Below are 13,484 nucleotides of genomic sequence, written 5' to 3'. Positions count from 1 at the left end.
GTAAGTCTTCCTGTATGATTTATGGCAATCAGGACAGGCTGAGGCGTGATACTTAGGTGATTCTAACTTGTGACAATGTGACATAAAGCATTTGCACGTTTGATACAATTAGGGACAGAATGGGCAGGATCACCACGGTCTGTGGATTTTGATCCAATTTCCTTAATGTTTACTGAAGTCCTGTTCCAAGATCTCCATCAGCACCCTACATACACTTGTAAGTCGTGAACCTCAAGACTCCCCTGGATCATAAGAGTTCTTCAGATCACAGATTACACTACACAATACCCTGCCTTTTTTATTTTTATATTTGGAGACAGTGACTCATGTAGCCCAGATTGGCATCAAATTTGATATGTAGCCAAGGATGACCTCGAACCTTTGATCCTCCATCATCGTCTTTCCCAGGACTAGGATTACAGACTTGTTCCACCACAAGGCACCAACATTTAAAGGAGTCTAGGTTGTTACTTTGTTTTCCTTCCCTACTCAACAAAACATGCCTACATTGCCTGGAGAAATGACTCAGTGGTTAAGAGCACTTACTGCTCTTGCAGAGGACTTGGATTCATTTCCCAGCACCCCCGCTGGACTGCTCACGACTGCCTATAATTCCAGTTCAAGGGAATCTAATGTTCTCTTCTGGCCTTGAGTGCAACTGCACGCAGGTGATCTCAGCAGCTCAAACACACACACATGAATTCACAGAAGCTTCATTTTAAAAAATATTTATTTTTATTTTTTGAGTATGAGTATTTTATCTGCATGTATGTATGGGCACTGGATACATGCCTAGCACCCGAGGTGGCCAAAACAGGGTTCCAGAGACCCGGAAACTAGAGTTAAAGATACTTGTGTCTCCATGGGGGTGCTGGAAACTGAATGAAGGTCCTCTATAATTTTTGTTTTGTTTTGTATTTTGAGACAGGGTTTCTCTGTCACTTTGGAGCCTGCCTTGGAACTAGCTCTTGTAGACCAGGCTGGCCTCAACCTCACAGAGATCCGCCTGCCTCTGCCTCCAGAGTGTTGGGATTAAAGGCGTGCGCCACCCCTGCCCGGCTCTCTACAATATTCTTAAAGGCTGAGCCATCTCTCTCTCTCTCTAGTCTCAATTTAAAAAAAAATTAAAAATAATGAGTTCAGGGCCAGGCATGGTGATAAATGTCTTTAATCCTAGTGCTCCAAAGGCAGATCTCCATGCCAACCTGGTCTACATAGTGAGTACCAGGACAGCTAGGGCTACATAGATCCTGTCTCCAAAAACAAATTATCAAAATGATGATAATGATAAAGAACTCAAGCTCATCCTTGGTTATACAACAACTTGGAGGGTAGTAGCCTTGATTACAGGAGACCCTGTCTTGGCAAGCAAAACATAAACTAAATAAATAAATTTAATTTAAAAACAGGTCCAGGCCGGGCGATGGTGGCGCACGCCTTTAATCCCAGCACTCGGGAGGCAGAGGCAGGCGGATCTCTGTGAGTTCGAGACCAGCCTGGTCTACAAGAGCTAGTTCCAGGACAGGCTCCAAAGCCACAGAGAAACCCTGTCTCGAAAAACCAAAAAAAAAAAAAAAAAAAAAAGAAAAAAAAAAGAAAAAAAAAAACAGGTCCAGGATGCTGAGTAGTGGTGGCACATACCTTTAATTCCAGCAATAGGGAGGCAGAGACAAGTAAGTAAATCTCTGTGAGTTCGAGGCCAGCCTGGTCTACACTAGTTCCAGGGATGGTACACAGAGACACCTTATCTCAAAAACAACAAAACAAACAAACAAAAAAAAAAACAGGATCCGGAGTGCTGGAGAGACAGGCTCGGTGGTTAAGAGCACTGACTGCTCTTCTACAGAACCTGGATTCAATCCCTAGCACCCACATGGCAGCTCACTACTGTCTGTAACTCCAAGATCTGACATCCTCATACAGATATACATGCAGGCAAAACACCAATGCCATAAAATAAAAATAAATTAATTAAACAAATAAAAAAGCACCTCCAGGTTTCACGGTGCATTCCCTCAGGAATGAGAAGAAGAAAGATAAGGAAACTGAAGTTAATCTCCACTACTTACTGATTTTCAAGCCAGCCTAGCTTACACAAAGGACTTCTCACAAACAAGAGTGGGGGTGGCCAGGAGCGCCTCCAAGTGCAGTTCCGAGCACTGCAAACAAATCACTAGGCCACAGTCCAGTCAAAGAGAGGGAGGAGTGAGAAGAGGAGCAAAGAGGTGAAGACCATGACAGGGATACCCACTGAAACAGTTGACCTGCGCTAATGGAAGCCTTCCAACTCCAGCCAGACAGCAAGGGAACCAGCACAGGGCCAAACTAGGCCCTCTGAATGTGGGTGACAGTTGTATGGCTGGGTCAGACTGAAGGGCCACTGGCAGAGAGACCAGGATTTATCCCTACTGTTTGTTCCGGCTTTTTGAAACCCATTCAGCTTAGATATAGTGGGGAGGGCCTTGGTCCTGCCTCAAAGCAATGTGTTAGTCTTTGTTAACTCCCCATGGGAAGCCTTACCCTCTCTGAGGAGTGGATGGGATTGGGTTGGTGGGAGGGAGTGGAAGGAGCAGGAGAAGGGAAGGGTGTGGGAAATGGATTTGGCCTATATAAGAAGAGATAATTTTTTAAAAATAAATTTAAATTAAAAAACAACAAAATAAAACAAAAGCAAGCAAAATAAACCAGTGACAAACTTTTGCAGTCTCATGCTCTGAATATCTTGGAGGAAAGCTCCCTTCCCCTGAGCAGCAAATCCCTGCACACGCTGTGGACCAGTTGGTTCCTGAGGCAATAGATGAAGGGATTCAGCAGGGGCGACACCGTGGTGTTGAAGAAAGCTATCCCTTTGTTGAGGTCCAGCCTCCCTGTCTGTGTGGGGTTGAGGTACATGACGATGCAGCTCCCATAGCTCATCGTCACCACGAGGATGTGGGAAGAACAGGTGGAGAAGGCCTTGCTGCGAGCCCCAGCTGCTGGCAGGCGCAGGATGGTGCTGATGATGAAGCCATAGGACAAGGCTGTGATCAAGGTAGCAATGAGCAGGGTGCACACAGCCACCAGGAAGGCCACTAGCTGCAGAAGCCTGGTGTCTGCACACACCAGCTCCAGCAAAGGGGAGCTGTCGCAGAAGAAGTGATTGAGGACTCGAGGCCCACAAAAAGGGAGAGACAACATCCAGGCAAACAGCCCAGGCAGGGCCAAGAGGCTGGCAGCCCAGCAGGCCAGTACCAGGGAAGAGCAGACGCGGGGCGTCATGAGCGCGGGGTAGCGCAGGGGCCTGCAGATGGCCAGAAAGCGGTCGGTGGACATCACTGCCAGCAGCAGGGTCTCCACGGCTCCCAGGGTGAAGTAGAGAATCATCTGTGCGAAGCAGCGGTGGCGGGAGATGGCCCCGCGTGCCGACAGTAGATGTGCCAGCATCTGCGGGGACACAGTGGATGTGAAACCCACCTCCAGCAGCGAGAAGTGGCGCAGGAAGAAGTACATAGGGGTGTGCAGGCGGCGGTCTGTCAAGGTGAGGGCGACTATGAGCAGATTGCCCAGCAAGGTCAGCGTGTAGGTGACCAGGAGGACCCCAAAGAGGAGGAGTTGGAGCCCGCGCTTGTCTGTGACCCCCAGAAGCAGGAACTCCAGCACTGAGGTGCGGTTGACCGCGGGGATGGGCGCAGAGGTCTCCATCTGCAAGCGTTGTCGGGAGCCTGTGTAGGTGTCAGGAACCTCGGAACTACAGGGCAGTCAGTGTCTGTATCTAAGCGTACTGCGAATCAAATGCAGGAAGTTTAGAGCAGCGCTTGGAATATCGTGAGCATATGAACACCGCATGAATGCGAGATATTCCCAGAGTTCAACCGCACAACAATGGAAAAGAGTTCAGAACCTCTTGGTAATGCACTCCTTTAATGCCAGCACTTGCGAGGCTGAGGCAGCAAAATTAGGAGTTCAAGATCAGCCTCAGTTAATGGGAAGTTTCAGGCTAACCAAGACTATATGAGATTCCATTTCAAAAAACACTTAAAAAAAGATTTATTTATTTATTTAGTATATGAGTGTTCTATTTGTATGTATGCCTGTACGACAGAGGGTATCAGACAGAAGATAGCATCAGACTCCATTCTAGGTAGTTATGAGCCTACATGTGGTTGCTGGGAATTGAACTCAAGACCTCTGGAAGAGCAGCCAGTGGTCTTAACCGCTGAGTCATCTCTGCAGCCTGGATTCCACTTCAGAAATAAATTTCACAAAAATATTACTTTAATTAGGTAATTTTTGCTTCCTACTCTTACAAGATGCTTGTTAGGTACTGAGTGAAAACTTTGCCAATCCAGCTTGATGGATATGATGGTCCATCTGGGGGAGACCTTATTCTTTGCAGGGACTTTCTTATATATGGACTGAGTTAATATAGTTTGGCACTGACCAGGTCACAGACAGCATTCATTTCATTTCCTGCAACTGTCATATTGCTTATTTATGTTTGAATGGTAAAATGTATTTTTGATAAGTGCACACATTTTTTGTGTCCCTTGCTTCCTTACAGCCTGCACATACTTACACTCTCACAACTGTGACGATTTCCAGTTTTTCTGCAGCCCCCACCTTCAGAGCAAGTGGATGGACTGGAGATCACAAGCCAGGAGAGGGTTGGGTGTGGGGATGTATATGGGCGATTTCAGTGCATGAGAGGTTGAGGCAGGCACGTCATGAGTTTGAGGCTTAGCCTGAACCACACCAGAGACTCTGCTATGACATTTATAAAGCAAGCAAACAAACAAAATACCTGGAAACTTTCAGATCTCTTTATCATGAAGAGCCAAGGTTCTATTTCTCGAGTTCCCATAGAAGTATATGGCAGGAGAGGACTGACAGGGGAGGTTCATTAGTCAAACCAGCCCAAATGACGAGAGGAGTCCTCAGAGTGGAGTAGAAACAGACAGAGTCAGACCCTGTGAGACAGTGGCTCTCAACCTGTGGGCGGTGACCCTTCTGAGGGTCGAATGACCCTTTCACAGGGGTCGAATATCAGATAACCTGACTTTCAGGTATTTACATACGATTCCTGATAGTAGCCAAAATCCAGCTACAAAGTAGCAACGAAAATAGTTTTATGGTTGGGGAAACCACATGAGCTGTGTCACGGCATCTGGAAGATTGAGAATCACTACTACTGTAAGGCAAGAATGCAGGGAGGGGGTGGGGATGGGGTCCACAGAGATGGAGGTGGGGAAGACCGGCAGCTGGGGAAAAACACACAGGAGTGGCCAGAGAGCCAGACAGAAAGGGAAGACGCAGAACACAGGAAGACAGAGGAAGAGAAAAATAAGGACAGAGACACAGAGAACGGAAGGAGTCAGAAAGACAAGGACAGAGACAAAAGAAAGACTTTGAGGACCTTGGGAGACGTGGAGCTGCTCTGATCTCCAGAGACACTATTATTGCTGGAGCCAGTGTGAAGATGAAGGACCTTGCCCTCTCAGCTTCCTTCCCCAAGGCCTCAGACCTCAGGGACCCAGAAAACATCTAAAATTTTCGTCCTCCTTAAGGGAGTGATTAACTCAACTTGCTTCAGATGTTGCCCACGGGAACTTGTTTGGAGCCTCATTTTTATTTTATTTATTAATTTATTTTTAGACTACTACTGTTATTTTAGATTATTGTTATTAGATTATTTAACATTATTATTAGGATTTATTTTAGATTATTTATATTTAGATTATTGTTTATATTATTCTTTTAGATTATTGTTAGATTATAATTTATTCTTAGATTATTATTTATTAGAGACTGGAGAGTCGGCTCACTGATTGAGACAGGATTTTTCTGTGAAACAGTCCTGGCTGTCCTGGAACTTGCATTGTAGGCCAGGCTGGCCTCAGACTCACTGAAATCTACCTACCATGTACTGGGATTAAAGGCGTGAGCCACCACTGCCCCTACAACTACTCTTTTTGTTTGTTTTTTGAAAGAAGGTTTCCCTGTGTAGCCTTGGCCATCCTGGAACTTGCTCTCTAGACCTGGCTAGCCTCAAATTCAGAGATCTACCTGCCTCTGCTTCCCAAGTGCTGGGACTAAAGTCCTATGTCACCACTGCCTGGTCCACCTGCAGCTACATGAGACCCTATTTCAAAAATCCACAAAGAAGAAGGAAAAGGAACAAAGAGGAAATTGAGGAGGATGAATATTGGAAGAGAAAATAAGAATGGGTGATGTCCAAGAGGATGGGGAGGAAGACGGGGAAGAAACAGGAAGTGGAGTGAAAGTAAGAAGGAGGGGAAAGAAGAGAAAGAGGAATGTGGAGGAGGAGGAGGAATTTTAATTCCTGCTTCCCTAATTCATTTGCTAGGGACTTCGAGAAAACTGTGATGATTGTGTCTGGTAAATCTGACAGTCTACTGTGGTGAGACCTGTTCTTCGCAGGGAGTCTCTTGAGTATGGAATTGGTCGGTTATTACAAAGAATTTTTTTTTTTACACTGCCGTGCTGTTTGCTTACATGTTGCATGATAACATCAGTTTTTATAAGGGCATGTGTCTCACTGTGTAGACCAGCCTGGCCTCCAACTTCCCAGGGCCTGGGATTAGAGGTGCTCACTTCTGTCCCTGGTTTTGGGCATATGTCCTTTAGATGCCACTTGCTGAGTCTTCACAAATGTAGCCAGGACACAGAGCAAAAAACAGAACACAGCCTGGGCAGGTGGGTCATCTGCCATCTCAGTACTAGGGAGACAGAAGCAGGAGGATTAATGCAGATACAGGACCAGCCTGAGTTACAGATTGAGTGCAAACGGATCTTGGTTACAAAGTGAGACTCTGTCTTGGAGGAGAGAAAGGCATGGGAGAAGGGACGAAGGAAAAGAAGGAGACAGGGAAGAAGAAAAAAGAGAGAAAAGGAGGGAGAGAAGGAAGAGGTGAGGGGTAGCTTAAAGGATAGAGATGTTTGCTGCAGCACCTAACAGCCTGGGTTCAAGGATAGAGATGCTTGCTGCAGCACCTAACAGCCTGGCTTCAAGGATAGAGATACTTGCTGCAGCACCTAACAGCCTGGGTTCAAGGATAGAGATGCTTGCTGCAGCATCTAACAGCCTGGGTTCAAGGATAGAGATGCTCGCTGCAGCATCTAACAGCCTGGGTTCAAGCCCTAGGACCTACATGGTGGGGCAAGAGAATGAACTCCTGTAAACTGTCCTCTGACCTCTACATGGCCCCTTCAGTAAATAAGTAAATAGATAAATGTAGTTTCTAAAATGAGGAGAGCAGTTTGAGTCCCAGCACCAATGTTGAGTGACTCACAACCACCATGAAGACTAGCTCCAGGAGACCAGACACATTATTCTGGACTCTGTGGCACTGACACTTGCATGTATCCCTCCAACTTCACTCACACACACAATTATTTTTAAGAATAAAAAATAATTATTTTTTAAAAACGTGAGAAGAAAGAAACCAGGGATGAAGGATGGATGGGTGGAAGGAAGGAAACACCACACACAAACTGCTGCTCTGGGAAGACAGTACCATCTTCTGTAAGAGAACCACAATAGAAAGAACTAGAGATCTGAACAGGGATGAGTTGATTGACAGCTGGAGAAAAGTGGCTATTCCAAGCTTCTGCGAGCTACTACATCACATTGGATTGGTCTACAGAACATGACTAGCAAAGCCCATCGTTGTTTTCATCTTGTTCACCCAGACCAGATGTGCTAATGAAGATATAACATAGTGCTTGGGTAAAAGCCACATCTGTATGCACTTTTATTTCTTCTGGGGCCAGGGTCTCATGTAGCCCAGGTTGGCCTGGAGCTCCCTATGCAGCAGAGGATAGCCTTGAACTTCTGATCCTACTGGCTCTCCCTCCCAAGTGCTGGGATAGCAGGTGAGTGCCACTGTGTCTTGCTCTATGTGGTGTTGGGAATGGAACCTGAGTCATCCAGCACACTAGGCAAGTGTTCTCCCAACCTAGCTTCATCCTCAGCTCTTAAGTCAAGTTTATAATGTACATCTCAGCACGGAGCCTCGGCCAACGGTGACAAAGTGAACAGATGAGCAGTAAGTGCTCTGAGGAGAAGGAATGAAAATGTGAAGGAAGGATAGCTATGAGAAGATGGGTCAGTAGGTGTATCAATTAATGGGTGAGAAAAGGAAGGAGGGCTGCAGGCGAAATGCAAAGCTGAGGGATGCCTTTGCCAGGCTCAGACACCTTGGACAGCTCAGGATCCTATGTGTGGCTTGCTCCCATGCCATCACAAGAACAAGAGCACTATGGGGCCTCATGAGCTTCAGGGTTCTTCTCAATTCATTACAGAGACATCACCCAAACCCACAGCATGTGGCTGGGAGGAGGTGGCTTTCCCTGTCTGAGCCTCCATCTCTGCCCCCTCTGAGGTGACACTAACACCTCCTTGGTCTTCTCCATCAACATGTTATGACATCCTAACAAAGCCATGAATGTGAAGTAACCTCTGTTATAATGTGTGCTGCAAAAAAGAAGTTAATTCCAAGTTCGCACTCCCTCTGCTTGGCTTCCACGGGCTCTCTCCTGCTAAAGATTCACCACTCAAATCTGAAGCTGGTAGCTTGCCAAGAGACTGTGCCTAAAGGTATCCAGGCTTCCTCACCTCTAATTACTCTATTCCAGCTGCACTGGGAAGCCAAAGTGAGTCCTAGCGGGTGCAGTGAGCCCTAGCAGGTGTAGTGAGCCCTAGCGAGTGCAGTGAGCCCTAGCGGGAGCACGCCTTCAATTCTAATACTCAGGCCGGGCGGTGGTGGTGCACGCCTTTAATCCCAGCACTCGGGAGGCAGAGGCAGGCAGATCTCTGTGAGTTCGAGACCAGCCTGGTCTAGAAGAGCTAGTTCCAGGACAGGCTCCAAAGCCACAGAGAAACCCTGTCTCAAAAAACAAAAAACAAAAACAAAAAAAAACAATTCTAGTACTCAGGAGGCAGAGGCAGGTGGAGTTCTGTGAGTTCCAGAACAACCAGGGATACACAGAGAAATCATCTCAGACACCCCCTCTAAGAGCCCCCTCTCCTGCACAGGTATCTCTTCTGCATCTTTGGCTGTGTTCTGCTTTCTGGCCCCCAGCTTTCTAGAAAATGGGCTGACTGGAAATTAAAAAACAGGGTAGGGCTGGCATGGTGATGCCAGCCTATAACCTCAGCTTGTGAGTAGTTGAGGCAGGAGCATTATGAGCGGGAGACTAGCCTGCACTATACAGCGAGACTTCACTCTGAAGAAAAGATTTTTTTTTTAACCTAGAATTTATTAACCCCCGTTATCATGAAGGGTCAAGGTTCTGATTCTGGAGTTTTTCCACAGAGGCACATGGCAGGAAACGGGCTTACGGGAGATTCTCGATGGAGAAACAGAGACAGACACACACGGACAGGCAGGCAGACTCTGTAAGGGGACAGCATGACAAGGTCTAGAAACGGAGAAGAGAGGCAGCTGGGGAGAAACTAGTGGTCAGAGAGCCGGAGGGAGGAGGATGATACAGAACTGGAAAGACAGAAAGCAACAAAAACAGAAAAAACAGAGGCACAGAGAAAGGAAAGGATCAGAAAGGCAAACCCAGAGAGAGACAAAAGAAAGACTTTGAGGTCCTTTAGAGACATTAAAGTGTCCTGGACTCTAGAGACACTATCATTTCAGGAGCCAGGTCACACTCCAGTGTGTGGGGAGGGACATTTCCTTCTCAGTTCCCCAGTTCCTCAGGCCTTAGGAACAAAGAACACTTGTAAAACTGTAGTCATCCTTAAGGGACTGATTAACTCAACTTCCTCCCAGCTTTGCTCATGGGGACTGTTTGGATATTCTCATTTCAGAGAGAGTTGTGGTTTTCCCTCCCACTTGTTTGGTATCTGGAAGAACCATATAACCACTGGTTTCATTCAGAAAAGACACAGAGTGCTGGGTGGTGGTGGCACACGCCTTTAATCCCAGCACTCGGGAGGCAGAGGCAGGCAGATCTCAGTGAGTTTGAGGCCAGCCTGGTCTATAGAGAAAGTACCAGGACAGACAGGCTCCAAATCTACACAAAGAAAACCTGTGTCAAAAAACCAAAATAAATAAATAAATAAATAATAGAAAGAAAGAAAGAAGGAAGGGAAGGAAGGAAGGGAAGAAAGAAAGAAAGAAAGAAAGAAAGAAAGAAAGAAAGAAAGAAGAAAAAAAGAAGGAAAGATGAGAGAGAGAGAGAGAGAGAGAGAGAGAGGCCAAGCGGTGGTGGTGCACACCTTTAATCCCAGCACTCAGGAGGCAGAGGCAGACAGATCTTTGTGAGTTCAAGGCCAGCCTGGTCTACAAGAGCTAGTTCCAGGGCTGGAGAGGTGGCTCAGAGGTTAAGAGCACTGACTACCCGATGGGCGGTGGTGGTGCACACCTTTAATCCCAGCACTCAGGAGGCAGAGGCAGGTGGATCTCTGTGAGTTCGAGACCAGCCTGGTCTACAGAGCTAGTTCCAGGACAGGCTCCAAAGCCACAGAGAAACCCTGTCTCGAAAAACCGAAAAAAAAAAAAAGACAGGGTTTCTCTGTGTGGCCCTGGCTGTCCTGGAACTCTCTCTGTAGACCAGGCTGGCCTCAAACTCAGAGATCCGCCTGCCTCTGCCTTCTGAGTGCTGGGATTAAAGAGGTGTGCCACCACACCCAGCCCTCAAGTAGTCATTAGAGAGAGGTGTTCTGTTTGAAAATGGGAAACAACCTGTTTTTGTTGTTGCTTTGGGGCAAGCCTCCCTGTCCGTAGAATTTGCATTGATTTTTCTGCGTGCCGGGGTTACGGCAGTGTACAATTATACCTTGCTTAATTTTTCAGTTTTTCTGAACATCCCAAGCTTCACTTCAATTACTTACAAGAGGTTTTATTTATAGGCATCTTTCCAGTGGCTACCCCAATGAAGGGGAAGTAGATATGTTAAAACTCCATGTCCAAAAGCAATTTGGGATGAAAAAGATTTATTTCAGCTTGTAACTGTCAGGTCACAGTTCATCACTGAGAGAAGTCAGGGCAGAAACTCAAAGCAGGAATCTGGAAGCAAGAACAGAAGTGGAGGTAGTAGAGAAGCACTGCTTACTGGCTTGTTCCTTAAGGCTTGCTCAGTCTGCTTTCTTTCTTTCTTTCTTTCTTTTTTTTTTTTTTGGTTTTTCGAGACAGGGTTTCTCTGTGATTTTGGAGCCTGTCCTGGAACTAGCTCTTGTAGACGAGGCTGGTCTCGAACTCACAGAGATCCGCCTGCCTCTGCCTCCCGAGTGCTGGGATTAAAGGCGTGCACCACCACCGCCCAGCCAGTATGCTTTCTTTTATACCCCAGGATAACCTGCCAGGGGTTGTACCATCTACAGCAGGCTCAGCCATTCTACATGAATCGTTAATCAAGAAAATTCCCTAAAGATTTGCCTACAGACCAATTTTATTGCAGCATTTTCTTGATTAAGATTCCTTCTTTTGCCAAGCAGTGATGGCACATGCTTTTAATCCCAGCACTTGAGAGGCAGAGGCGGGAGGAACTCTGTGAGTTCAAGGCCATCTAGGTCTACAAATGAGTTCCAGGACAGACAAAGCTACACAGAGAAACCCTGTCTCAAAACCAAACCAAACAAAACAACAACCACAACCCTCTTTCCAGATGACTGTAGCTCAGCAGTTCTTAATCTATGGTTTGCAACCCTGGGGGTCGAGTAGTGGTGCAAGCCTTTAGTTCCAGCACTCAGGAGGGAGTGGCAGGTGGATTTTTGTGAGTTCAAGGCCAGCCTGGTCTACAAGAGCTAGTTCTATGACAGGCTCCAAAGCTACAGACAAGCTACAGAGAAACCCTGTCTTGAAAAACCAAAAAAAAAAAAAAAAAAAAAAAAAAAAAACCAACCCAAAAAACAGAAATAGTATCTTACCCTAATTCTGGTAGGCAATAAATAGTAAATAATAGTAATATCAATAGCCTGTATTGGTTTTGGGGGTGTATAAGGGACTTTCCTGGGTCACACACTGAACACAGGAATCTTCCATTTACTAACCCTGTTCTGGGACAAGCTTATTTGCTCGTCCAACACTTCTGTTTAATCTGTTTAAAGTTTTTGTTTGAAATCAGCTTAGCAAATTTCCATTTCCTTTACAGTTTTGTTGTTGTTGTTGTTTTGTTTTTCAAAATAGGGCTTCTCTGTGTAGCCCTGGCTGTCCTGAAACTCTTGCGGACAAGGCTGGCCTCGAACTCTCTGGCTTCTGCCTCCCAAGTGCTGGGACTAAAGCGGTGTACTGATACTCTCATGGCTTTTTTTTTCCTGTTTTTTTTTTTAATTTATTTTATGTGCATTGGTGTTTTTGCCTGCATGTAAGTCTGTGTGAGGATGCCAGATCCCCTGGAACTGGAGTTACAGACAGTTCAGTTGTGAGCTGCCGTGTGGGTGCTGGGAATTGAACCAGGGTCCTCTGGCACTGGTGCCCTTAACCACTGAGGCATCTCTCCAGCTTCTTTATGGCTTTTTTTGTACATCTTTAGTTTTGGTTGATTCTCTGCTCTTCTTCTCTTTCCCATCTCCCCTGGAATCTTTCCACTATCAGTTATCTCCCTTCATCATTTTCTTTCTTTCTTTCTTTCTTTCTTTCTTTCTTTCTTTCTTTCTTCCTTCCTTCCTTCCTTCCTTCCTTCCTTTCTTTCTTTCTTTCTTTCTTTCTTTCTTTCTTTCTTTCTTTCTTTAATCTAACTTTATTTTTTATGTGTATTGGTGCAAAGGTATCAGATCCCCTGGAACTGAAGTAACAGACATTTGGGAGCCGCCATGTGGGTTGGGAATTGAACCTGGGTCCTCTGGAAGAACACTCAGTGTTCTTAGCTGCTGAGCCATCTCTCCAGCTCCCTTCATTTTCTTATCATATGGGCCTTAAAGGCCCCTCCTCCCTTAAAGCCCCTTTCTAGTCTCCTTGGCTCTACATCCACACTCCCACATACATGTATGTACGCGTGTGTGTTTGAGAAAGCAGGATCTGCATATGAAAGCAAACGTTCAGTATTAGTCTTTCTGAGCCTGGTGCCTCACTTAACATTTTTTTCATCCTTTAGCCATTTTCCTGAAATTTCACAATTTTACTTTTCTTCGCAGCCCCTCACAGTTTCATGGTGGGTAGGTAGCACATTTTCATGATCCATTCGTGAGTTGAAGGACAACTGTGCTGATCATGTTTCCTGGCCGCTGTGAGTAGAGCAGCAATGAACGTGGAGACGCGAGCATCTTCCTGGTAGAATCTAGAACCCCTCGAGGACACACTAGGAGTGACACAGCTATGCTACTCTAGCTCTACTTTTTAAAAAGACGGTTTCAGATCGATTTACATAGAGGCTACACACTTTACACTGCCAACAATGAATACAAATTCTCTTTTCCCCGCATCCTCACCAGCATTCGCTGTCATCGATTAATTAACTCATTTATTCATTTGTTTGTTTAGGTGGTAGCCATTCTCACCGGGGTGAGATAAAATCTCAAAGTAGGGGCTGGA

The 13,484-nt window shown here is 46.0% G+C and overlaps 1 protein-coding gene across 1 annotated transcript; it reads right to left on the bottom strand.

Annotated features, from left to right (window-relative positions):
* Nucleotides 1–2,706: 2,706 nt before the first annotated feature.
* On the bottom strand, nt 2,707–3,681 carry LOC142842455 (olfactory receptor 6E1-like). The gene has a single exon (XM_075959169.1). It carries the CDS (start codon nt 3,679–3,681, stop codon nt 2,707–2,709), a length of 975 nt encoding a protein of 324 aa, XP_075815284.1.
* Between the last annotated feature and the right edge of the window lie 9,803 nt (nt 3,682–13,484).

This window comes from Microtus pennsylvanicus, chromosome 1 (genome assembly GCF_037038515.1).
Source record: "Microtus pennsylvanicus isolate mMicPen1 chromosome 1, mMicPen1.hap1, whole genome shotgun sequence".
Lineage (NCBI taxonomy): Eukaryota > Metazoa > Chordata > Mammalia > Rodentia > Cricetidae > Microtus > Microtus pennsylvanicus.
Note: the sequence above shows the minus strand (reverse complement) of the source record. Positions and strands in the feature narration are given on the sequence as shown.